Genomic DNA, 27,675 nt, shown 5'->3' on the forward strand with positions numbered 1-27,675 from the left:
AGTGACGCAAGGCGGAGAAGGGAGAGCCGATTCGTCTAGCGAATCATGTGGCAGGTAAATTCTGGAGTATTCGAAACAAAAAAATTTGCCTCGCCTAGTTATTCGCTTTGCTTGCCTATTCGGTTCTTCAGCTCTTTTCATGAGTTGGATTTCCTCACTAGTCATCATCAATGGCAAAGTGAAGAACAAAGAAAAAGCTTGATCCTTACTAGGGTTATCACATTCCCAATTCATTTCTCTTCCTCTCCGTCCCTCTCGCTCGGTCGTCCCATGGAGTCAGCGACCAGTTCATTTTGATCCGGATCTAGGGATGGGCGGGAGGTCCGACGGCGAGAACGTCCGAGAAGTCCTCTGCGACGCCCTCGCCGGAGCATCCGCAGGTGAGTGCATCCTACTCGTGCCCTTGACGCGATCAGTCTGTTCGTGCAAAATTTTATTCTTTTTTTGCTTGATTGGTGTTTGTCTCGATGGTGAATGCAGGGGCCATAGCTGCGACCTTCGTCTGCCCGCTGGACGTGATCAAGACGCGGCTTCAGGTCCGTGGCCCGTCGGAGGTGCGCCTCTACTCTTCCCGCCGTACGTTTCTCCACACTGATACTAGGCTTGGCTTCTTTACTTCTCACTCTTTGTTGAGAACTGGCATCTTCATTTATGCCGTCTATCTTTGGTACATTAGAAATACATCGGAGTTTAAAGGGTGTACTGATTGGAAGAAATCATCATGTCTTGCAAGCAATACATTGGGTTGATTTGGCACATTAGAATGCTAATAGAGTTTGACTAGTACTGGAAATTGTTGAAAGTAGAAATTCAAAATACTGCTAAAAGTTAATAGATTAAGAGTTGAAAAGTAGCTTAGTTACTACTGATATGTTGATTTAGTTGTACATATATTTATTAATTTATATCATAAACTGAGTACTGATTGTGATAAAGTTAGGAAAATCAGGCGATTGACTAGTATATTTTGTCTTTGTTCTTCTGTTCCGTTATCTTTTGCTCGAGTTGCTAGTAGATATTGTTTATTTTACTTAAAATGAGGAATGAATTGTACGTTCATTTATTGTTTTATTCTGTTAAATTGAGTTCAGTTTGCAAACAAGATATGTGGTGCATTGAAGTAATAAAGAGGCTCAGAAAGCATTAATTAGGACAACAAGAAAGTTGCACGTAAAAACCAGACTTTGGATATATAGGATAAAATTACTGAATGACACAGTTTGGTAACAGTTAGCTTAGACCCCCCTAAGATTACTTTCCAAATTAGATGCTCTTCAAACCTTACACGCAATGGATCTCCAATTTTTTTCAAACCATCTATGCTTTTGAGTTGCTTTAGGTGTCAGATTCTCTATGTTATATGGTTTTTTGTTAATCAATAGTTTACTATATTCTGAAACACTTATTTATGCATAGATTACATTCCAAATACTTATTAAACTTCTTTCTATTATTTTGGATGGAGCATAAAATTTTCTATAAACTTTACTTCCATTGTACCCTTTATTTCTTTATTTTGATTCACTCTAATTCTCCATCTTATTATCTTGATATCATTTATTCCCTATATTTTTCAATTGATTGTGTAGCATAACCTTATGTATTCTTTTTCTCTGAATTAAGGCATATAGCCCTAAAATCTTGGTGAAATATTATTTTCTCCAGAATTTTGCATGTTGTTGCAGCCAATTTCCTCCTATATCATTCTCTAGTCCTCAATTGGCGGAGGGAGTAGTAAGTATAAAATGAATGTGGCCTCCCTTCCCTATTATTACAATACCTCCAAATTTCTACTGCTTCAACTAAGCTTTATATATCTCTTGCTTCATTTGAAGTTGTTGAAAAAAAATAAACTAAGTTTTGGTTTTTTTTGGTAATTTCCTATTTGTATTAGGTTAACTTTTTATTTAGTTTTTGGGTAAAATAGGTCATATAAATATTTGATGTTGCCGTCATATTTTAAAGAGAGAGGGAGAAAAGATAGCTTTTTCGGCTGGTTCCTTTTCTTAGTTTTACAAGCCTTGCAATCGTTTTTTTTGAAAGATATACATCCTTGTTTCCAGTGTTCATAATCTATATTGGCTGCAATTTGTCTCTTTCAACGATCGCAAGTTTCCGTTCTTACTTTGGCTTTATTCTTTTAAATTTATTTTTTTTTGGGTTATTCTCAGTTGAGTTCTACAAGTGGTATCAGAGCCAGGTTTCTATTGATCATGGCAAATAGAAGTATTCTCTGTTCGGTTCCCAAATTAACGTGAAAATAGGAGTATATTTTTTGGAAGCTTCAGATGGAGACACATCTTACAACGTACAAATTATTGATGTACGTGAATGAAGATTTAGCGAAAGATGCAGATGATGATGACCAGAGACGTGATAGTTTGGCTTTATCTCAGATACACTAGGCAATCGATATGTCTGTGTTTGTCAAAATTTCCACTGCTAAAACTGCAAAACAGGCGTGGGTTATTTTTGGACAAAACATATCGAAGTATTGACAGAGTCCAAAGGAAAACTTGATGGCGTTGAAGAGAAAATTTGAAGGATGTATGATGGAGAAGACAGAGACAATTTAGGCTTATTTTTCTCGTTTAATGGAGATAAAAAACGAGATGGAACTCAATGGCTATGAGGTTGAAGATGAGATGTTTGTTGAAAAAGTTTTGAATAGTTTGCCTTTGAAGTTTAATTATATTGTGGCTGTATTGCAAGAGACGAAAGATTTTTCGAAGATGTCCATTGGAGAGCTGCATGGTTCGCTGATTTTACATGAAAGCAAGATTAATGTAAGACTGTAGAATTCGACGAAAAAGGATTCAACAAAAAAGGTGTTGCAAGCCTTGACTCCAAAAAGCAATGGACAGGGACAATCCAATAATGGTGGTGGTGATTCACATGCTCGTGGTCAAAATTTTAGAGCTCGTGGGTGTGGTGGCCGGGGGAATTACCAAGGTCGTGGTAGAGGTAATTTACAATTTTAGAAAAGAGGTAATCCTAACAATTCCAATTATAGTCTACAATTTCAAAAATGTGAGGTCCGTTGTTATAATTGTGGAAAGTTGGTGGGTCATTATAAAAAGGATTGTTGGAGTGTAAAGGTTGAGAATAAAAATGGGCATGCTCAAGTTGCTAAAACTGATGACGATAACTATGAAACAATTTTATTTTCTGCTGGTGTTGCTGAGGAAAATAAAAATTCTGATTGGTATCTTGATTCTGGCTGTAGTAATCATATGTGTGGAAAAAAGGAGGATTTTTCTGATCTTGATGAATCTTTTCGAAGCACTGTGAAGTTTGGTAATAATCAAGTTGTTCCTGTGATGGGTAAAGGTAGTATTCCCATTACTTTGAAAAATGGGAAGAAGAGTTGCATTGGTGGTGTTTATTGTGTGCCTAATTTTCATCATAATTTGTTGAGTCTTGGTCAGTCGCAAGAGAAGAATTATGATCTTAATTTTAGACGTGGTGTTTGTACAATTCATGATGAACGATTGGGGCTAATAGCTAAGGTAGATATGAACAATTATCAGTTGTTTCCTATTACTCTTAGTTATTATGATTTGTCTTGTTATAACACTACTGGCTTCGATGAGACTTGGTTATGACATATGAGATTTGGACACTTTCATTTTGGAGGTCTAAAGTATATTGTTAGAAATAATGTGGTGTCTGGATTACCATTATTTGATTTTACCACTAGACATTGTGAAGCATGTATTTTGGGGAAGAAGCACAGGGATTCCTTTCCAATAGGTAATGCTTGGAGAGCAAGACAACCATTGGAGCTCATACACTTAGATTTGTGTTCAGTTGAGGTTCCTTTTCATGGAGGTAACAAGTTTTTCATTGCTTTATTTTAGTTGGAAGACATGAGTATATTTTTTGAAATATAAATCTGATGCCTGTGAAGTCTTCAAGAGTTTTAAGTCATATATTGAGAAGCAAAGCGGTTATATGATTAAGATTTGAGGACTGACAGAGGCACTGAATATACAGTATGTGATGATTTTTTTGGCTAACTATGGAATCAAGCATCAGATGATAGCTAGGTACACTCCTCAGCAGAATGGTATTGCGGAGAGGAAGAATCGTACTATGATGGATATGGTGAGATCTATGATGAAAGCAAAGAGTATGCCAAGGAGTTTTGTGCTGAAGCTATTTCTTGTGATGTTCATGTTTTGAATCGGTGTCCATCAAGGAGTATTCAAAAAACACTCCTTATGAGTTGTGGTCCGATAAGAAGCCAAATATTTCTCATCTTAAGGTATTTGGTTGTGTTGCTTATGCCCATGTCCCAGATGCAATCCGGAAGAAGTTGGATGATAAAGCAGAGAAATGCATCTTTATTGGCTATAGTAGTGAAACAATGGGGGTACAAGTTGTTCAATCCAGACACTGGGAAGGTAATCATTAGTAGGGATGTGACTTTTGATGAGCAAGGAGTATGAGATTGGAAAAAAGAAGAGCCTGAGTCACCACAGCCACCGGCGCCGATGTATATGGATGGAGTTGATGAGAGAGAGGAGCAAACTCAACAATCATTTCGTGATTCTTCTACTTCTGGTGGTTGTCCGCGGAGGAAATCACAATTACCTGCTCATTTGAATGACTATGTTGTTGGAGATACGATTGACCATTTCACTGACAAAGATGTTGTGAATTTTGCTTTGTTTGTAGATTGTGATCCTGTTGACTTTAAAGATGCTGTTGCTTATGATCGTTGGGTGAAAGCAATGCGTGAAGAAATTCATGCCATTGAGAAGAATAACACTTGGGAGCTCACAAAACTTCCAAGTGGGAAGAAGGCCATAGGTGTCAAATGGGTTTATAAGACTAAGTACAAGCCCAGTGGAGAAGCTGATAGATACAAGGCAAGGTTGGTAGTGAAAGACTGCTAGCAGAAACCTGACATTGATTATTTTGAGATATTTGCTCCTGTTGCTCGTCTTGATAGTATTCATATGGTGATTTCTCTTGCTGCTCAAAATTGTTGGAATATATTTGAAATGGATGTAAAATCTGTCTTTCTGTATGGAGTACTTGAAGAAGAAGTGTATGTGGAGCAACCTCCTGGATTTCTTAAAAAAGGACAAGAAGATATGGTGTATAGGTTGAAGAGAGCTTTGTATGGGTTGAAACAAGCTCCAAGAGCGTGGCACACATGCATTGACACCTTTGTTGAAAGTGATTTTCAAAGGTGTCCGTATGAGCATACTTTATATGTGAAGTCCTCTTCAGCTGGTGACATTCTTATTGTTTGCTTATATGTTGATTTTTTGATTTACACTAGGAATAATCAAAAGATGATGGCAGATTTTAGGGAGGTAATATTAGACAGTTTGAGATGATGGATTTGGGTCTCATGTCATTTTTTCTTGGGATTGAAGTTACACAATTAGATCGTGGTATCTTTATTTCTCAAAGAAAGTATGCGGGTGATATCTTGAAGAAATTTAAGATGGATAGTGCTAATTCAATTATGACTCCGGCTGAAGAAAGGTTGAGGTTGACTAAAGATGGCAATGGTGGTGTTGTGAATTCTACCTATTTTAAGAGCTTGGTTGGGAGTTTAAGGTATTTGACGTCGACAAGGCCTGACATCAATTTTAGTGTTGGACTCATCAGCAGATTTATGGAGAATCTTCGACAGTCACACTTATAGGCAGCAAAGAGGATCTTGAGGTACATCAAAGGCACTCAAGGAGATGGTATTTTGTATGCAAAAGGTGAGCTTGTTGAACTTCTTGGATATACTGATAGTGATTGGGCCGGTGATATAGTTGGGAGAAAGAGCACTTTTGGATATGCCTTTTTCATTGGTTCTGGTGTGTTTTCCTAGAGTTCAAAGAAACTACCAATTATTGCTTTGTCGACAGCTGAGGCGAAGTTCATTGCGGCATCAAATTGCGCTACCCAAGCAGTTTGGTTAAGGAGGATGCTTGGATTTCTTCAACATAAGCAAGATGACTGGACCATGGTATGTTGCGATAGCAAATCAACTATTGAGTTGATTAAGAATCCAGTTTTTCATGGTCGCAGTAAGCACATTGATATCAAGTACCACTTCATTCGTGACTTGGTTCGTGAGATTGAGATTGCAGTTAACTATTGCAAGAATGAATTTCAAGTGGCAGATATTTTTACCAAGGGATTGAAGGAGGAGACTTTTATGAAATTGAAGAAAATGCTTGGCATGGAGAATGTTGCAAACTTAGTTTAAGGGAGGTTATGTTGAAAAAAAATAAACTAAGTTTTGGTTTTTTTGGTCATTTCCTACTTGTATCAGGTTAACTTTTTATTTAATTTTTGGGTAAAATAGGTCATATAAATATTTGATGTTGCCGTCATATTTTTAAGAGAGGGAGAAAAGATAGCTTTTTCGGCTGGTTCCTTTTCTTAGTTTTACAAGCCTTGCAATTGTTTTTTTGAAAGATATACATCCTTGTTTCTAGTGTTCATAATCTATATTGCCTGCAATTTGTCTCTTTCAACGATCGCAAGTTTCCGTTCTTACTTTAACTTCATTCTTTTAAATTTGTTTTTTTTTTGAGTTATTCTCAGTTGAGTTCTACAAGTGGTATCAGAGCCAGATTTCTATTGATCATGACAATTAGAAGTATTCTCTGTTCGGTTCCCAAATTAACAGGAACATAGGATTATATTTTTTGGAAGCTTCAGATGGAGACGCATCTTATAGCGTACAAATTATTGAAGTACGTGAATGAAGATTTAGCGAAAGATGCAGATGATGATGACCAGAGACGTGATAGTTTCGCTTTATCTCAGATACACTAGGCAATCGATATGCCTGTGTTTGTCAAAATTTCCACCGCTAAAACTGCAAAACAGGCGTGGGTTATTTTGGACAAAACATATCGAAGTATTGACAGAGTCCAAAGGAATAACTTGATGGCGTTGAAGAGAAAATTTGAAGGATGTATGATGGAAAAGACATAGACAATTTAGGCTTATTTTTCTCGTTTAATGGAGATAAAAAACGAGATGGAACTCAATGGCTATGAGGTTGAAGATGAGATGTTTTTTGAAAAAGTTTTGAACAGTTTGCCTTCGAAGTTTAATTATTTTGTGGCTGTATTGCAAGAGACGAAAGATTTTTCGAAGATGTCCATTGGAGAGTTGCATGGTTCGCTGATTTTACATGAAAGCAAGATTAATGTAAGACTGTAGAATTCGACGAAAAAGGATTCAACAAAAAAGGTGTTGCAAGCCTTGACTCCAAAAGGCAATGGACAGGGGCAATCCAATAATGGTGGTGGTGGTTCACATGCTCGTGGTCAAAATTTTAGAGCTTGTGGGCGTAATGGCCGTGGGAATTACCAAGGTTGTGGTAGAGGTAATTTACAATTTTAGAAAAGAGGTAATCCTAACAATTCCAATTATAGTCTACAATTTCAAAAATATGAGGCCTGTTGTTATAATTGTGGAAAGTTGGGTCATTATAAAAAGGATTGTTGGAGTGTAAAGGTTGAGAATAAAAGTGGGTATGCTCAAGTTGCTAAAACTGATGACGATAACTATGAAACAATTTTATTTTCTGCTGGTGTTGTTGAGGAAAATAAAAATTCTGATTGGTATCTTGATTCTGGCTGTAGTAATCATCTGTGTGGAAAAAAGGAGGATTTTTCTGATCTTGATGAATCTTTTCGAAGCACTGTGAAGTTTGGTAATAATCAAGTTGTTCCTGTGATGGGTAAAGGTAGTATTCCCATTACTTTGAAAAATGGGAAGAAGAGTTGCATTGGTGGTGTTTATTGTGTGCCTAATTTTCATCATAATTTGTTAAGTCTTGGTGAGTTGCAAGAGAAGAATTATGATCTTAATTTTAGACGTGGTGTTTGTTCAATTCGTGTTGAACGAATGGGCGTTAATAGCTATGGTAGATATGAACAATTGTTGGTTGTTTCCTATTACTCTTAGTTATGATGATTTGTCTTGTTATAGCACAACTGACTTCGATGAGATTTGGTTATGGCATACGAGATTCGGACACTTTCATTTTGGAGGTCTAAAGTTTATTGTCAGAAATAATGTGGTGTCTGGATTACTATTATTTGATTTTACCACTAGACATTGTGAAACATGTATTTTGGGGAAGAAGCACAGGATTCCTTTCCAATAGGTAATGCTTGGAGAGCAAGACAACCATTGGAGCTCATACACTCAGATTTGTGTTCAGTTGAGGTTCCTTCTCGTGGAGGTAACAAATTTTCATTACTTTCATTGATGATTTTAGTCGGAAGACATGTGTATTTTTTGAAATATAAATCTGATGCCTGTGAAGTCTTCAAGAGTTTTAAGTCCTATGTTGAGAAGCAAAGCGGTTATATGATTAAGACTTTGAGGACTGACAGAGGCACCGAATATACAGTATGTGATGATTTTTTTGGCTAACTATGGAATCAAGCATCAGATGACAGCTAGGTACACTCCTCAGCAGAATGGTATTGCGGAGAGGAAGAATCGTACTATGATGGATATGGTGAGATCTATGATGAAAGCAAAGAGTATGCCAAAGGAGTTTTGGGCTGAAGCTGTTTCTTGTGATGTTCATGTTTTGAATCGGTGTCCATCAAAGAGTATTCAAAAAACACTCCTTATGAGTTGTGGTCCGGTAAGAAACCAAATATTTCTCATCTTAAGGTATTTGGTTGTGTTGCTTATGCCCATGTCCCAGATGCAATCCGGAAGAAGTTGGATGATAAAGCAGAGAAATGCATCTTTATTGGCTATAGTAGTGAAACAAAGGGGTACAAGTTGTTCAATCCAAACACTGGGAAGGTAATCATTAGTAGGGATGTGACTTTTGATGAGCAAAGAGTATGAGATTGGTAAAATGAAGAGCCTGAGTCACCACAGCCACCGACGCGGATGTATATGGATGGAGTTGATGAGAGAGGGGAGCAAACTCAACAATCATTTCGTGATTCTTCTACTTCTGGTGGTCGTCCGCGGAGGAAATCACAATTACCTGCTCGTTTGAATGACTATGTTGTTGGAGATATGATTGACCATCTCACTAATGAAGATGTTGTGAATTTTGCTTTGTTTGTAGATTGTGATCCTGTTGACTTTAAAGATGCTGTTGCTTATGATCGTTGGGGGAAAGCAATGCGTGAAGACATTCATGCCATTGAGAAGAATAACACTTGGGAGCTCACAAAACTTCCAAGTGGGAAGAAGCCCATAGGTGTCAAATGGGTTTATAAGATTAAGTACAAGCCCAGTGGAGAAGTTGATAGATACAAGGCAAGGTTGGTAGTGAAAGGTTGCAAGCAGAAACCTGACATTGATTATTTTGAAGTATTTGCTCCTGTTGCTCGTCTTGATACTATTCGTATGGTGATTTCTCTTGTTGCTCAAAATTGTTGGAATATATTTCAAATGGATGTAAAGTCTGTCTTTCTGAATGGAGTAATTGAAGAAGAAGTGTATGTGGAGCAACCTCTTGGATTTCTTAAAAAAGGACAAGAAGATATGGTGTATAGGTTGAAGAGAGCTTCATGTGGGTTGAAACAAGCTCCAAGAGCGTGGTACATGCGCATTGACACCTTCTTTGTTGAAAGTGATTTTCATAGGTGTCTGTATGAGCATACTTTATATGTGAGACTCTCTTCAGCTGGTGATGTTCTTATAGTTTGTCTATATGTTGATGATTTGATTTACACTAGGAATAATCAAAAGATGATGACAGATTTTTGGGAGGCAATGATTAGGCAGTTTAAGATGATGGATTTGGGTCTCAATGTCATTTTTTCTTGGGATTGAAGATACGCAATCAGATCGTGGTATCTTTATTTTTCAAAGAAAGTATACGAGTGATATCTTGAAGAAATTTAAGATGGATAGTGCTAATTCAATTATGACTCCGACTGAAGAAAGGTTGAAGTTGACTAAAGATGGTAATGGTGGTGTTGTGAATTCTACCTATTTTATGAGCTTGGTTGGGAGTTTAAGGTATTTGACGTCGACAAGGCCTGACATCAATTTTAGTGTTGGACTCATCAGCAGATTTATGGAGAATCCTCGACAGTCACACTTACAGGCAGCCAAGAGGATCTTGAGGTACATCAAAGGCACTCAAGGAGATGGAATTTTGTATGCAAAAGATGAGCCTGTTGAACTTCTTGTATACACTGATAGTGATTGGACTAGTATACAGTTGCGAGAAAGACCACTTCTGGATATGCCTTTTTCATTGGTTCTGGTGTGTTTTTCTGGAGTTCAAAGAAACAACCAGTTATTGCTTTGTCGACAGCTGAGGTGGAGTACATTGCACCATCAAACTGTGCTACCCAAGCAGTTTGGTTAAGGAGGATGCTTGGATTTCTTCAACATAAGCAAGATGACTCAACCATGGTATTTTGCGATAGCAAATCAGCTATTGAGTTGACGAAGAATCCAGTTTTTTATGGTCGTAGTAAGCACTTTGATATCAGGTGCCACTTTATTCGTGACTTGGTTCGTGAGAATGAGATTGCAGTTAACTATTGCAAGAGTGAAGATCAAGTGGCAGATATTTTTACCAAGAGATTAAAGATGGAGACTTTTATGAAATTGAAGAAAATGCTTGCCATGGAGAATGTTGCAAACTTAGTTTAAGGGAGGCTTTGATGAAAAAAATAAATTATGTTTTGTTTTTTTTTTTGGGTAATTTCTTATTTGTATTAGGTTATCTTTTTATTTAGTTTTTGGGTAAAATAGGTCATATAAATATTTGATGTTGTCGTCGTATTTTTAAGAGAGAGGGAGAAAAGATAGCTTTTTCGGCTGGTTCCTTTTCATGATTTTACCATCCTTGCAATTGTTTTTTTTAAAAGATATACATCCTTGTTTCCAGTGTTCATAATCTATATTGGCTGCAATTTGTCTCTTTCAACGATCGCAAGTTTCCGTTATTATTTTGGTTTCATTCTTTTAAATTTGATTTTTTTTTTGGGTTATTCTCAGTTGAGTTCTACAAGTAGTATCAGAGCCAGGTTTCTATTGATCATGTCAAATAGAAGTATTCTCTGTTCGGTTCCCAAATTAACGGGAAAATAGGAGTATATTTTTTGGAAGTTTCAGATGGAGACACATCTTACAACGTACAAATTATTGAAGTACGTGAATGAAGATTTAGCGAAAGATGCAGATGACGTGATAGTTTGGCTTTATCTCAGATACACTAGGCAATCGATATGTCTGTGTTTGTCAAAATTTCCACTGCTAAAACTGCAAAACAGGCGTGAATTATTTTGGACAAAACATATCGAGGTATTGACAGAGTCTAAAGGAATAACTTAAAGGCGTTGAAGAGAAAATTTGAAGGATGTATGATGGAGAAGACAGAGATAGTTGTGGTTTTTTTTTCTCGTTTAATGGAGATAAAAAACGAGATGAAACTCAATGGCTATGAGGTTGAAGATGAGATGTTTGTTGAAAATGTTTTGAACAGTTTGCTTTTGAAGTTTAATTATATTGTATGTTTTGAACAGTTTGCCTTTGAAGTTTAATTATATTGTGGCCGTATTGCAAGGGACAAAAGATTTTTCGAAGATGTCCATTGAAGAGTTGCATGGTTTGTTGATTTTACATGAAAGCAGGATTAATGAAAGACTGGAGAATTCGACGAAAAAGGATTCAACAGAAAATGTGTTGCAAGCCTTACTACAAAAGGCAATGGACAGGGACAATCCAATAATGGTGGTGGTGATTCACATGCTCGTGGTTAAAATTTTAGAGCTCGTGGCCGTGGTGGCCGTGGGAATTACCAAGGTCGTGGTAGAGGTAATTTCCAATTTCAGAAAATTGGTAATCCTAACAATTCCAATTATAGTCTACAATTTCAAAAATGTGAGGTCCGTTGTTATAATTGTGGAAAGTTGGGTCATTATAAAATGGATTGTTGGAGTGTAAAGGTTGAGAATAAAAATGGGCATGCTCAAGTTGTTAAAATTAGTGATGATAACCATGAAACAATTTTATTTTCTGCTGGTGTTGCTGAGGAAAATTTGTTTGGTATCTTGATTCTGGTTGTTGTAATCATATGTGTGGAAAAATGGAGAATTTTTCTGATCTTGATGAATCTTTTCGAAGCACTGTGAAGTTTGGTAATAATCAAGTTGTTCTTGTGATGGGTAAAGATAGTATTCCCATTACTTTGAAATATGGGAAGAACAGTTGCATTGGTGGTGTTTATTGCGTGGCTGATCTTCATAATTTGTTGAGTCATGGTCAGTTGCAAGAGAAGAATTATGATCTTAATTTTAGACGTGGTGTTTGTACAATTCGTGATGAACGATTGGGTCTAATAGTTAAGGTAGATATGAACAATTGTTGGTTGTTTCCTATTACTCTTAGTTATGATGATTTGTCTTGTTATAGCACTACGGGCTTCGATGAGACTTGGTTATGACATATAAGATTTGGTCATTTTCATTTTGGAGGTCTAAAATTTATTGCTAGAAACAATGTGGTGTCTGGATTACTATTATTTGATTTTACCACTAGACATTGTGAAGCATGTATTTTGGGGAAGAAGCACAGGGATTCTTTTCTAATAGGTAATGCTTGGAGAGCAAGACAACCATTGGAGCTCACACGCTTAGATTTGTGTTTAGTTGAGGTTCCTTCTCGTGGAGGTAAAAGTTTTTCATTACTTTCATTGATGATTTTAGTCGGAAGACATGAGTGTAATTTTTGAAATATAAATCTGATGCTTGTGAATTCTTCAAGAGTTTTAAGTCCTATATTGAGAAGCAAAGCGGTTATTTGATTAAGACTTTGAGGACTGACAGAGGCATTGAATATACAGTGTGTGATGATTTTTTTGGCTAATTATGGAATCAAGCATTAGATGACAGCTAGGTACATACCTCAGTGAAATGGTGTTGCGGAGAGGAAGAATCGTACTGTGATGGATATGGTGAGATCTATGATGAAAGCAAAGAGTATGCCAAAGGAGTTTTGGGCTGAAGCTGTTTCTTGTGATGTTCATGTTTTGAATCGGTGTCCATTAAGGAGTATTCGAAAAACACTCCTTATGAGTTGTGGTCCGGTTAGAAGCCAAATATTTCTCATCTTAAGGTATTTGGTTGTGTTGATTATGCCCATGTCCCAGATTCAATCCGGAGGAAGTTGGATGATAAAGCAGAGAAATGCATCTTTATTGGCTATAGTAGTGAAACTAAGGGGTACAAGCTGTTTAATCCAGACACTGGAAAGGTAATCATTAGTAAGGATGTGACTTTAGATGAGCTAGGAGAGCCTGAGTCACCACAGCCACCGGCGCCGATGTATATGGATGGAGTTGATGAGAGGAGCAAACTCAACAATCATTTCGTGATTCTTCTACTTCTTGTGGTCGTCCGCGGAGGAAATCACAATTACCTGCTCGTTTGAATGACTATGTTGTTGGAGATACGATTGACCATCTCTCTAACGAAGATGTTGTGAATTTTACTTTGTTTGTAGATTGTGATCATGTTGACTTTAAAGATGCTGTTGCTTATGATCGTTGGGTGAAAGCAATGCGTGAAGGAATTCATGCCATTGAGAAGAATAACACTTGGGAGCTCACAAACTTCCAAGTGGAAAGAAGCCCATATGTGTCAAATGAGTTTATAAGACTAAGTACAAGCCTAGTGGAGAAGCTGATAGATACAAGGCAAGGTTGGTAGTGAAAGGCTGCAAGCAGAAACCTGACATTGATTATTTTGAGGTATTTACTCCTGTTGCTCGTCTTGATACTATTCGTATGGTGATTTCTCTTGCTGTTCAAAATTGTTGGAACATATTTCAAATGGATGTAAAGTCTGCCTTTCTGAATGGAGTATTTGAAGAAGAAGTGTATGTGGAGCAACCTCCTGGATTTCTTAAAAAAGGACAAGAAGATATGGTGTATAGGTTGAAGAGAGCTTTATATGGGTTGAAACAAGCTCCAAGGGTGTGGTACACGCGCACTGACACCTTCTTTGTTGAAAGTGGTTTTCAAAGGTGTCCGTATGAGCATACTTTATATGTGAGATTCTCTTCAGCTGGTGACGTTCTTGTTGTTTGCCTATATGTTGATAATTTGATTTACACTAGGACTAATCAAAAGATGATGGCAGATTTTAGGGAGGTAATATTAGACAGTTTGAGATGATGGATTTGGGTCTCATGTCATTTTTTCTTGGTATTGAAGTTATGCAATCAGAACGTGGTATCTTTATTTCTCAAAGAAGGTATGCGGGTGATATCTTGAAGAAATTTAAGATGGATAGTGCTAATTCAATTATGACTTCGGCTGAAGAAAGGTTGAGGTTGACTAAAGATGGCAATGGCGGTGTTGTGAATTCTACCTATTTTAAGAGCTTGGTTGGGAGTTTAAGGTATTTGACGTCGACAAGGCCTGACATCAATTTTTGTGTTGGACTCATCAGCAGATTTATGGAGAATCTTCGATAGTCACACTTACAGGCAGCCAAGAGGATCTTGAGGTACATCAAAGACACTCAAGGAGATGATATTTTGTATGCAAAAGGTGTGCTTGTTGAACTTCTTGGATACCTGATAGTGATTGGGCTGGTGATACAGTTGAGAGAGAGCACTTCTGGATATGCTTTTTTCATTGGTTCTGGAGTTCAAAGGAACATCCAGTTATTGCTTTGTCGACAGCTGAGGTAGAGTACATTGCATCATCAAACTGTGCTACCCAAGCAGTTTGGTTAAGGAGGATGCTTGGATTTCTTCAACATAAGCAAGATGACTTGACCATGGTATTTTGAGATAACAAATCAGCTATTGAGTTGACTAAGAATCCAATTTTTCATGATTGCAGTAAGCACATTAATATCAAGTACCACTTCATTCGTGACTTGGTTCGTGGGAATGAGATTGCAGTTAACTATTGCAAGAGTGAAGATCAAGTAGCAGATATTTTTACCAAGGGATTAAAGATGGAGACTTTTATGAAATTGAAGAAAATGCTTGGCATGGAGAATGTTGCAAACTTAGTTTAAGGGAGGCTTTGTTGAAAAAAAATAAATTAAGTTTTGTTTTTTTGGTAATTTCCTATTTGTATTAGGTTAATTTTTTATTTAGTTTTTGGGTAAAATAGGTCATATAAATATTTGATGTTGTCGTCGTATTTTAAGAGAGAGGGAGAAAAGATAGCTTTTTTGGCTTGTTCCTTTTCTTGGTTTTACAAGCCTTGCAATTGTTTTTTTTGAAAGATATACATCCTTGTTTCTAGTGTTCATAATCTATATTGGCTGCAATTTGTCTCTTTCAATGATCGTAAGTTTCCGTTCTTACTTTGGCTTTATTCTTTTAAATTTGTTTTTTTTTTTGGGTTATTCTCAGTTGAGTTCGACAAGTGGTATCAGAGACAGGTTTCTATTGATCATGACAAATAGAAGTATTCTCTATTCGGTTCCCAAATTATCGGGAAAACAGAACTATATTTATTGGAAGTTTCAGATGGAGACACATCTTACGGCGCACAAATTATTGAAGTACGTGAATGAAGATTTAGCGAAAGATGCTGATGATGATGACCAGAGACGTGATAGTTTAGCTTTATCTCAGATGCACCTGGCAATCGATATGTTTGTGTTTGTCAAAATTTCCACCGCTAAAATTGCAAAACAGGCGTGGGATATTTTGGACAAAACATATCGAGGTATTGACAGAGTCTAATGTAATAACTTGAAGGCGTTGAAGAGAAAAATTGAAGGATGTATGATGGAGAAAACAGAGACAATTGAGGCTTATTTTTCTCGTTTAATGGAGATCAAAAACGAGATAGAACTTAATGGCTATGAGGTTGAAGATGAGATGTTTGTTGAAAAAGTTTTGAACGGTTTGCCTTTGAAGTTTAATTATATTGTGGCCGTATTGTAAGAGACGAAATATTTTTCGAAGATGTCCATTGAAGTGTTGCATGGTTTGTTGATTTTACATGAAAGCAGGATTAATGAAAGATTGGAGAATTCGACGAAAAAGGATTCAACAGAAAAGGTGTTGCAAGCCTTGACTCCTAAAGGCAATGGACAGTGACAATCTAATAATGGTGGTGGTGATTCACATGCTCGTGGTCAAAATTTTAGAGCTCGTGGGCGTGGTGGCCGTGGGAATTACCAAGGTCGTGGTAGAGGTAATTTCCAATTTCAGAAAAGAGGTAATCCTAACAATTCCAATTATAGTCTACAATTTCAAAAATATGAGGTCCGTTGTTATAGTTGTGGACAGTTGGGTCATTATAAAATAGATTGTTGGTGTGTAAAGGTTGAGAATAAAAATGGGCATGCTCAAGTTGCTAAAATTGGTGATGATAACCATGAAACAATTTTATTTTCTGCTGGTGTTGCTGAGGTAAATAAAAATTCTGTTTGGTATCTTGATTCTGGCTGTAGTAATCGTATGTGTGGAAAAAAGGAGAATTTTTCTGATCTTGATGAATCTTTTCAAAGCACTATGAAGTTTGGTAATAATCAAGTTGTTCCTGTGATGGGTAAAGGTAGTATTCCCATTACTTTGGAAAATGGGAAGAAGAGTTGCATTGGTGGTGTTTATTGCGTGCCTAATCTTCATCATAATTTGTTGAGTGTTGGTCAGTTGCAAGAGAAGAATTATGATCTTAATTTTAGACGTGGTGTTTGTACAATTCGTGATGAACGATTGAGTCTAATAGCTAAAGTAGATATGAACAATTATTGGTTGTTTCCTATTACTCTTAGTCATGATGATTTGTCTTGTTATAGCACTACTGGCTTCGATGAGACTTCGTTATGATATATGAGATTTGGCCATTTTAATTTTGGAGGTCTAAAGTTTATTGCTAGATGTAATGTGGTGTTTGGATTACTATTATTTGATTTTATTATTAGACATTGTGAAGCATGCATTTTGGGGAAGAAGCATAGGGATTCCTTTCTAATAGGTAATGCTTGGAGAGCAAGACAACCATTGGAGCTCATACACTTAGATTTGTATTCAGTTGAGGTTCCTTCTCTTGGAGGTAATATGTTTCCTTACTTTCATTGATGATTTTAGTCGGAAGACATGGGTGTATTTTTTGAAATATAAATCTGATGCCTGTGAAGTCTTCAAGAGTTTTAAGTCCTATGTTGAGAAGCAAAGCGGTTATATGATTAAGACTTTGAGAACTGACAGAGGCACTGAATATACAGTATGTGATGATTTTTTTTGGCTAACTATGAAATCAAGCATCAGATGACAGCTAGGTACATACCTCAGCAGAATGGTGTTGCGGAGAGGAAGAATCATACTGTGATGGATATGGTACGATCTATGATGAAAGCAAAGAGTATGCCAAAGGAGTTTTGGGCTGAAGCTGTTTCTTGTGATGTTCATGTTTTGAATCGGTGCCCATCAAAGAGTATTCAAAAAACACTCCTTATGAGTTGTGGTCTGGTAAGAAACCAAATATTTCTCATCTTAAGGTATTTGGTTGTGTTGCTTATGCCCATGTCCCAGATGCAATCCGGAAGAAGTTGGATGATAAAGCAGAGAAATGCATCTTTATTGGCTATAATAGTGAAACAAGGGGTACAAGTTGTTCAATCCAAACACTGGGAAGGTAATCATTAGTAGGGATGTGACTTTTGATGAGCAAAGAGTATGGGATTGGTAAAAAGAAGAGCCTGAGTCACCACAACCACCAACGCGGCGGATGTATATGGATGGAGTTGATGAGAGAGGGGAGCAAACTCAACAATCATTTCGTGATTCTTCTACTTCTGGTGGTCGTCCGCGGAGGAAATCACAATTACCTGCTCGTTTGAATGACTATGTTGTTGGAGATACGATTGACCATCTCACTAATGAAGATGTTGTGAATTTTGCTTTGTTTGTAGATTGTGATCTTGTTGACTTTAAAGATGATGTTGCTTATGATCGTTGGGGGAAAGCAATGCGTGAAGAAATTCATGCCATTGAGAAGAATAACACTTGGAAGCTCACAAAACTTCCAAGTGGGAAGAAGCCCATAGGTGTCAAATGGGTTTATAAGATTAAGTACAAGCCCAGTGGAGAAGCTGATAGATACAAGGCAAGGTTGGTAGTGAAAGGTTGCAAGCAGAAACCTGACATTGATTATTTTGAGGTATTTGCTCCTGTTGCTCGTCTTGATACTATTGCATGATGATTTCTCTTGTTGCTCAAAATTGTTGGAATATATTTCAAATGGATGTAAAGTCTGTCTTTCTGAATGGAGTACTTGAAGAAGAAGTGTATGTGGAGCAACCTCCTGGATTTCTTAAAAAAGGACAAGAAGATATGGTGTATAGGTTGAAGAGAGCTTTGTATGGGTTGAAACAAGCTCCAAGAGCGTGGCACACATGCATTGACACCTTTGTTGAAAGTGATTTTCAAAGGTGTCCGTATGAGCATACTTTATATGTGAAGTCCTCTTCAGCTGGTGACATTCTTATTGTTTGCTTATATGTTGATGATTTGATTTACACTAGGAATAATCAAAAGATGATGGCAGATTTTAGGGTGGTAATGATTAGACAGTTTGAGATGATGGATTTGGGTCTGATGTCATTTTTTCTTGGGATTGAAGTTACACAATCAGATCGTGGTATCTTTATTTCTAAAAGAAAGTATACGGGTGATATCTTGAAGAAATTTAAGAAGGATAGTGCTAATTCAATTATGACTCCGGCTGAAGAAAGGTTGAGGTTGACTAAAGATGGCAATGGTGGTGTTGTGAATTCTACCTATTTTAAGAGCTTGGTTGGGAGTTTAAGGTTTTTGATGTCGACAAGGCTGTCAATTTTAATGTTGGATTTATCAGCAGATTTTGGAGAATCTTCGACAGTCACACTTACAGGCAGCCAATAGGATCTTGAGGTACATCAAAGGCACTCAAGGAGATGGTATTTTGTATGCAAAAGGTGTGTTTGTTGAACTTCTTGGATACACTGATAGTGATTGGGCTGGTGATACAGTTGTGAGAAAGAGTACTTCTGGATATGCTTTTTTCATTGGTTCTGTTGTGTTTTTCTGGAGTTCAAAGAAACAACCAGTTATTGCTTTGTCGACAGCTGTGGCGGAATATATTCCTACATCAAACTGTGCTACCCAAGCAGTTTGGTTAAAGAGGATGCTTGGATTTCTTCAACATAAGCAAGATGACTCAACCATGGTATTTTGAGATAACAAATCAGCTATTGAGTTGACTAAGAATCCAATTTTTCGTGGTTGCAGTAAGCACATTGATATTATGTACAACTTCATTCGTGACTTGGTTCGTGAGAATGAGATTGCAGTTAATTATTGCAAGAGTGAAGATTAAGTAGCAGATATTTTTCCCAAGGGATTGAAGATGGAGACTTTTATGAAATTGAAGAAAATGCTTGGCATGGAGAATGTTGCAAACTTAGTTTAAGGGAGGCTATGTTGAAAAAAAATAAACTAAGTTTTGATTTTTTTGGTCATTTCCTATTTGTATCAGGTTAACTTTTTATTTAGTTTTTGGGTAAAATAGGTCATATAAATATTTGATGTTGCCGTCATATTTTTAAGAGAGAGGGAGAAAAGATAGCTTTTTCGGCTGGTTCCTTTTCTTAGTTTTACAAGCCTTGCAATTGTTTTTTTGAAAGATATACATCCTTGTTTCTAGTGTTCATAATCCATATTTGCTACAATTTGTCTCTTTCAACGATCGCAAGTTTCCGTTCTTACTTTGGCTTCATTCTTTTAAATTTGGTTTTTTTTTTTGGATTATTCTCAGTTGAGTTCTACAGAAGTGATGTTCTAGATATCATAACTGCGACCATCGACAAACCCAATATTGTTATCTCTCATCCAATCTATGACCATTTCATGAAGCATTGCAGGTTTTGGATATGTAGATCATTCAGAGAAGACTATTTGTTGGATACTCTCCATTCAATGTTATCAAGGAAGAATTGTTATTGGTAATTATTTTCTTAAAAGTATACAAAGGCAAATATCCTGCACTTTCTTCCCTATAGCCTGGGAAGGTTTGATGAGGGTTGATGCTGCATCATCATTAATCTGGCTGCCAAACTCATTCTCATTGCAGTTTCAATTTTGAGGGAGAGCAACAAAAAATATATTATTTTCTTTTTTATTAATTATTATTCCAGATTCACCTTAATTCACCCTAGAATACAAAATAATTCAATTTATTAAAAGTTTATTTAGGGAAAAATGATAAAAGGTCAGCTCCACCTTCGGTTGGCTTTAAGAGGTATTTATTCAGATCTTTGTTAATGTTCTGAATTGTTTTAACATGCTATCTCTTAATGGGTTATTCAGTAGTTTGATAGGAACCCATGCTTTTCCTCCATTGTAATTTAGACTACTGATTTATTCTTTCTTACTAAATAGGCAACATCATTATTTCAAGCCTAAAACAAATCATAAAAAATGAAGGTGTGAGTGGTTTATATCGTGGACTCACTCCAACTGTTACTGCACTTCTTCCAACCTGGACTGTAAGAATCCTCTTTTACTTTCTATTTTCATGCAGTCATCTTCCTTCATCTGTGTTAGTTTGTTCAAATGCAAGTAGTATTATTTGAAATTCTGGGTATCTAACTTTTTGAACTTTTGAACATAGTAACAGCTAAGTCCCCAATGGAAGTCAAACAAACATTTGCTTATTGTATAGCCTGGAGTAATTTTTTTCTTCCAGATACATAAGCATATATTTTTCTCATGATCCATAAGCATATATTTATTGACTGGATGCAGGACACTTACCACATTTTGATGACGAGTCACTGAATAATTTACAACTTTACATAATGGATGTTCCATGAATTTTTATTAGAAAATGGATTCGACATTGTTGGGTCTTCATGGTTCAGCCCTATTTGCATCATTATGCTGGACAAAAGGAATGACAGAATCTCCAATAGAAAAAATTGTTAGTTGATAAAGAAACACAAGCTCATTTTGAGTTTCTCATATTCAAAATGCAGTCCAGATCTATGCTGAATTCTATCATTAATCTGTGGAGATCCTGTGGTTATAGATGTCCAGTTGGATTGGAATGAATCAGTATGAATTCCATGAGATGTAAATCAGCCAAGAAAGTTGAATCATTAAAAGGAATTGCATGAGACGAAGAAAACCCATATAGTTAATTGCTTTCGTTGAATTATAAGCATGGTGTAAGAGAGAAGACGGGCGCCAAGAATTCTTGGAACTTATGTTACTCGGACTTGAGTATGAATATCCAACACGATTATTTTTTTTTTTTTTGAAAAAATCAGGGTTTAGATGAAGAGTCCCAGTATTAGAGCTTAAACAAATTACAATGACCTTTCACATCTTGTTTCTTGTCATATGTTAATCTTCTCTCTCAATTGTAGTTTGTATATCTAATATAATGTAGATTATCAAGTGTAGATTTTTTTTTTCAGGGTGTTTATGAAATTTCTAAGAAATGAAATTGTAATTTCGAGATAATGAAAAGTATGTAATGAATTTTTTAATAGGTTTAATTAAATGTAATATAATAAAACAAGAACTCATCAAGAAGTTGATGAAATGCAATGCTTACTTATCACTGGCATTATGAAAGATGAAAGACTAAAAAGTTTCTTGTCTTTTGAGCTTGTATAGTAATTGAGTATATGCTTTCCTCTTTTGCTTTCTTTTCTTGATCAACAGTTTCCCTATTGCAACTTAGGCCACCATAGTGAATCACTGGAAGAACCTCTCTAGTTGTAAATTTATATTTAAGGCTATTTACATTTGACCTGTACCATACAACTGCACTTGCAGAACTGTTGAGCCCTAGATGCTTGTTATTTAGCCTGCTGTGTACACGCGACATAAATATGGTATACTACATCAAGGTTGGTCAATTGTTTGTTAAGAGAGATCAGCAAAAAGAATATACATAGTCAAAATGGATAGCTCAGCAGAAAGGGACTTAAACAAATTTGTACATAATAATTCTAATGTCATTGATGCTACATGGCCCCATATACTGAGTATTTATGTAAGGCCACCTACAAAAAATCTCAGTTTCTCTGGCTGTTGAGATTGTTTACAAATATAAAATTGCAAATACCTACATCTGGCACTATTGACTGATCTTTGGAAAAAAAAAAGAGGCATTGGAGTCATCTAAGTTTGAATATGTTCAGAAGCTCTAGATTAACACCTGAGTGAAATGAGGTATATCATTAAAGAGGTTTTAGAAGAACTAGCTGAAAGGCCTTAGGGTTCTTTATTGCTAATAATTAAAACTTGAATAACCAATTGCAAATGTTCTTGGTCTTACGGCTGCTTTCTCACTCATTGGATGGAAGAGATCCATATTACCATTGCCCAAAGGTAGAAATTTTATTTTGTACTTACTAGACGACCTGATTTCTAATCACCAAGTCCAGGACTACTACATTTTGTATGCATATATTAGTTTCCCTCATGACAAATTGATCCGAAAAGGACATCATTTTTGTTTTTCCACAGATTCACCTCTGATGCTATAGGTACTATGGTATCCTAATTTTAACACTTATTTAACTAATAAAAAAAATACCATGTGCAGGTGTATTTTACTGTTTATAATCAGCTGAAAAGCTTGCTTCATTCACATGGTTGGTCTCCTTTTTCCCTGTATTTCCTTTAGACGTTTTCTTTATTTTTCATCATATGGGCGCGCTCTGCTAGTTGAGTAATTTGGCAAGTTTATGAACCTTAATTTTCTAATCTACATGTGCATAAGCAGTGGATGAAAATAAGGAGCATTCAATTGGTGCAAATGTGCTTGCTGCTGCAGGCGCAGGAGCTGCAACGGCTATTACCACCAATCCATTATGGGTTGTTAAAACTAGACTTCAAGTATGTAGTTTTCCATTCTGTTATCCTTCTCATTTAATATATTTTTAAAGTTTAAGTCCTTTAACAAGGAACTTCTAATATTTAATTTCAGACTAGGTGCAAAAGAATGTATAGTTATCTATTTTGACCCAAGTTATCACATTGCAGTGACAGTTTTTAGTCTTAGTAGCTACTACTAACAACTGTCAGGCATGCAAATTTAACTGTTTTTGGCCTCAGTTAATTCAACTGCTTTTGGCCCAGTGAAACTTTGGACATCTTGAAAGTGGTTTTAATATTAGTGAAAGGCCTGCAAATGACAAAGGAATAATTAAATTGGACATGTATATCTGTGGGATGCAACTCTGGACTTCTACTATTTTCTGCAAAAATTAGAGTATGTTTGATCAGTTTGTGAGCAAAAAATTCCAACTTCCAGAAGCTTAATAGGTTGTTATAGCAGCATGTTTGACTGTTTTATGTGTATCCTATGTTCCTTGACTCTTAGTTGTCTACACATTGAAGATTCAAAGCCATGCTAAAGCATATCTTCTACTATTTTCTGCAAAAATTAGAGTATGTTTGATCAGTTTGTGAGCAAAAAATTCCAACTGCCAGAAGCTTAATAGGTTGTTATAGCAGCATGTTTGACTGTTTTATGTGTATCCTATGTTCCTTGACTCTTAGTTGTCTACACATTGAAGATTCAAAGCCATGCTAAAGCCAATATGCAACTCTTTTTTATTTTATTGAGTGGTTGTGATTCGAAGCCATGCTAAAGCCAATATGCAACCATTGAATAGACTGATAATGATTTGGTATATTTTTAGCTGGTTATGACATTATTCATTCTTTTGCTTATGCAAGGTGGACAAGGTTCTTAAAAGGCATGGGCATGTTCTTAAAGTGAGAGAATAATTAAGATGGATAGAGAAAAGATCTCTAAGATTCAATTATCTTGGATTATTATTGAACAAGGAGATTTCGATTAAGATATTATTATTAAGTGAAGATTAAATGGTTGAAATGGAGAGGAGCTTCTTGTGTCATCTTTGTTTCTTGTGTGCCTCTTAATTCCAAATAAAAATGTCTAAAAGCTGTGATGCAATTCACCATACTTGGTCTCCAATTCTTTCATCGTATTATTATGGTTCAAACCATTGAATAGACAAATCCCACAACAGTTGGATGGTGATAAAATTATCAATGATTGAATATTATTAGCCAATTAGGAAATAACTCTTGTAAAAAGTCAGTATAATAGAGATGCAAATTGTGAATGTTTGGAGTTACTAAAAATAGAAAATTACTATTGCTAGAAAGCAGGTGACAGAAGGATAGAAAATAGATGAGATGATGGATTCCATCCAAGACTAATAGTAGATCTAGAGCTATATATGGTGAAGTAATAAGAGTTGAAGGTACTCTCCAGCAGAAGAATGCCTATCTGCCTTTCGAACAAAAGAAAGCAAGTTTCTCCTTTCCATCAATATTGTCAGATTTTCTTTTTTCAGTTTTTTTTAGGTTGCAGGGTGAAATGAGGCATGACTTCCATACTTAGATTTAGCCACCAGGGGCAGGGCTTTAGCGTCTCAGTTCATCCAGGGAATCTGAACAGCATGAGTGTTTTCAGTCTATATTTATAATAAGGCACAGGAAAAAAATTTGATAGGAGATAAAGGGTGTTAGGTAGAGAGAGAATAAAAATGTGTTTAACTCAATTAAAAGTAATTTCAAAGACGAATATTATTAGCAATGTGGCACGAGATAAGCTATGTGTCAGCTCTTATAGTTGGGGCATCTTGTTGTTTAGAAGGGAGTGCCAATGAATGAGAAGTGGAGAAGGGGGTCCAAAGATTACATAAAAAACCATGAAAACAACTGAAATAGCAATTCAAGATATGTAGACCAATTCAAACTACCAAAACTAGTTATTGAAATTTATTTCATTCGGTGATGTCTGGAGCTCAACCAGTCTTGTTTTCTATAAATTTAGATTACTTTAGGCAATATGGTTGACACTGTTATATTTGCCTCCATTCGACTTTTGAAACCCATCGCATCAGTAGTTACTAGATGAGTACTGAATGAGATTTTTATCCACACTTCATATCAGGATGTTTCAGAAATTTTTCTGAAAAATTTTCAAAAGGTTTTCTCATATTTTAGAAAATAAATGTTGAAAAAAATAAATAATTAGAGTTAGACTTTTTGATACATTTGAATTTATTAGAAGAGAACGATGTGATAAATATTTATTTTTCAAATTTCACTTTATTTTATTTTCTAAAAACTTCAAACTGAAAATAGAAAATTTTTAGTTACTAAATAAGTATTTACTCTGTGCCCATAGATGCCGAACCTTAAAATGTAGAGAATGTATTGGTTCCTCTTTTTTTTTCTTAAATATTTTTTTATCTTGGTGCAGTTGATTTACCCAAGTTTCATATATAGTAGTTGACATGTATAAAAAAAGTATACCTGTTCATGTCATAACTTGTCTTTGAATTTGTAATTTGGCAGGGTAGGGTGTTCTAAGTCATATTTGTGTGCACCTATTCAGATCAACTATGTCTCTTTTGCATTTATTTCCCTGTTCCTTTTTTACTTGTAAACTTATGTTCCTTTGTTCTACCATGGAATTGGATTTCTCTTGCAATCATAAAATCAACATAGGATCTGCAGAGGAAAATATTCTTAAAACAGGAAATTCATTTAGTAACTTCCAATATTTATAGCTTGAAATCCTATTGAATTGCTGCTCGATGATGACATCCTTTTGTTATTTCTTAAATGCCACTTGGACATGTTCAATTAAAACAAATACTAACTGGATGGAATAGATAACATGATACTTGCTGACAGCTTTCTCTTTTCAATCTTATTTTACTAAAGATATTTGTTCCGACTCACTTTATATGCTCTTTTTGCACTTCATTATTATAATTGCTACTGAACATAGGTCTTGCTGGTGACCCTTCTTCCTTGTTTCCATTTTGAATAGACTCAGGGAATGAGGGATGATGTGGAGCCATATAAAAGCATGTTATCTGCTTTAAGAAGGATTACACTTGAAGAGGGAAGGAAAGGTCTATACAGGTTAGACCTATGGTGTTTTGGATAATAAAATATCTCTTTTATTTTTGCTTCTGTTGAAGCTTGTAGCATATTATCCTTTATTCGTGTTCTTTTGGGATATAGTGGGCTTCTTCCTTCGTTAGTGGGGATTAGCCATGTTGCTATCCAGTTTCCATCATATGAAAAGATCAAGTCTTACTTGGCACGAAAAGGTAACAGCTTCATGGAACTACAGCTCAGAAAAATTTCTCCACAATTAGCTGCTTATTGACAGCTTCAATGCAGAAAACACTTCCGTGGATAGGCTTAGTCCCAGTGATGTAGCTATTGCTTCTTCCCTATCTAAAATAATTGCATCAACTTTGACGTATCCACATGAGGTATGCTGTCTGTCTACTAAAATGTTTACTGTCTTCAATCTGACTCTAGTTTCTTGGCCTAGTACATTTTACGTTTAAATTCCTAATTAGACTCTTTAGATCTGTTATCACTAGTTGGTACTTGTTTGATTACCAACTTACCATGTGAGTTCTGGTGAATTCTATTTTAAACTTCAAATCTACAAAGAAATCATATTGGCGGGGTTCAAATGATGCCTAGATGATCTAATAATTGATCAGAAAATGATGATTTTGTTTTTATATATATAAAATTATCTACCTTGTTCTGGGGAACTCAATTTAGTGGTTCTATCAGGTCATACGAGCCAGGCTACAAGAACAAGGTCATGCACGCAACAATAGCAACAAATATGCAGGGGTAACAGACTGCATTAGGAAGGTATTCTACAAAGAAGGCATCTCTAGTTTTTACCGTGGCTATGCTACAAACTTGCTGAGAACTACCCCTGCTGCTGTTATTACATTTACAAGTTACGAGATGATTCATCGGTTTTGCCTCCAAGTAATCTCTACCTGACCAGAAGCATAGAGAAAGCCTGAAAACCATCCATTTGACAGATTGGTTGAATAAGGCAACAAGAAGCACCGGGCAAAGATACTGCAACCATCAATTTGAAGTTTTGAAGAAATACCTAACTGCAGATAGGGCCTCGCCTTTGAGATTGACAAGTCAAAAATATCCAATTATCTGATTCTCCATGTGAACAAAATAATTCAAGGTGTGCAACAGCTTGTATCTCTGAAACATGTGAATTTTTTCTTAATTTTTTCATGGAACTGCAGAGCTTGAAAGTATGTTTTCAACCTATATTATTTATTACCGGAACAGTTCTTATGTCCTTGCGGTTCCAAGAAGAGATTTTCTTGTCCCTTTGGGCAGCATTTATTTTCCGAAAGGACTGACTGATGGAATAAATGTTGAAGTTTTTTTTTTGAAAAATACATTTTTTATTTATATACATTTTTTTATACCTCAAAATATTTCTGTTAGCGTAGGCATTGGCGAAACGGGCGTTGCTGCCAGCATCGAAAAGCACGAAGAAAGACGAAGGGAAGCGAGACGAAGACAGCGGAGGTTCCGAATGGACTATGCAGTCCTTGTTAGCTCTTTTTGTGAACAGAGGACATCGTGTTCATTTGGAGCAACGCATGATTGGCAGTATCCCTGGGACCGCGTCCATAGAAGAACTGAAGCTGGCCAAGATCCTGGGGAAGATTGAGTCGAGCAGCGAAACGGTCGACGAAAAGTTAATGGCCCAGTACTTTCTGAATTGGTCCAGGGCATGCAGTCGGTTGGGACCAACTCCAAACCTATCGAAATTTAGACTCCTTTAAACGCTGAGAAAGAACAAAAAAACACTAGGCTTTTAAACTC

The 27,675-nt window shown here is 36.1% G+C and overlaps 1 protein-coding gene across 5 annotated transcripts; it reads left to right on the plus strand.

Moving 5' to 3' along the window:
- Positions 1-27,675, plus strand: LOC122029488 (nicotinamide adenine dinucleotide transporter 1, chloroplastic-like). Of its 5 annotated transcripts, none has more exons than XM_042588488.1 (11): positions 1-54; positions 162-380; positions 481-576; positions 19,854-19,934; positions 20,371-20,477; positions 22,550-22,598; positions 22,730-22,842; positions 25,826-25,920; positions 26,023-26,111; positions 26,185-26,279; positions 26,596-27,135. In XM_042588488.1, the coding sequence occupies exons 2-11, from the start codon at positions 311-313 to the stop codon at positions 26,815-26,817; spliced, it is 1,017 nt and encodes a 338-aa protein (XP_042444422.1). In that variant the 5' UTR covers positions 1-54; positions 162-310; the 3' UTR covers positions 26,818-27,135. The 5 variants fall into 5 exon arrangements, 4 of the variants coding, with proteins under 4 accessions (XP_042444422.1, XP_042444423.1, XP_042444421.1 ...); XM_042588489.1 differs by lacking the exon at positions 1-54 and having other exon boundaries at positions 114-380; positions 26,596-26,679; positions 26,772-27,135; XR_006125082.1 differs by lacking the exon at positions 1-54 and adding an exon at positions 27,297-27,675 and having other exon boundaries at positions 118-380; positions 26,596-27,019.

The sequence above is a fragment of the Zingiber officinale genome, chromosome 10B (genome assembly GCF_018446385.1).
Source record: "Zingiber officinale cultivar Zhangliang chromosome 10B, Zo_v1.1, whole genome shotgun sequence".
Lineage (NCBI taxonomy): Eukaryota > Viridiplantae > Streptophyta > Magnoliopsida > Zingiberales > Zingiberaceae > Zingiber > Zingiber officinale.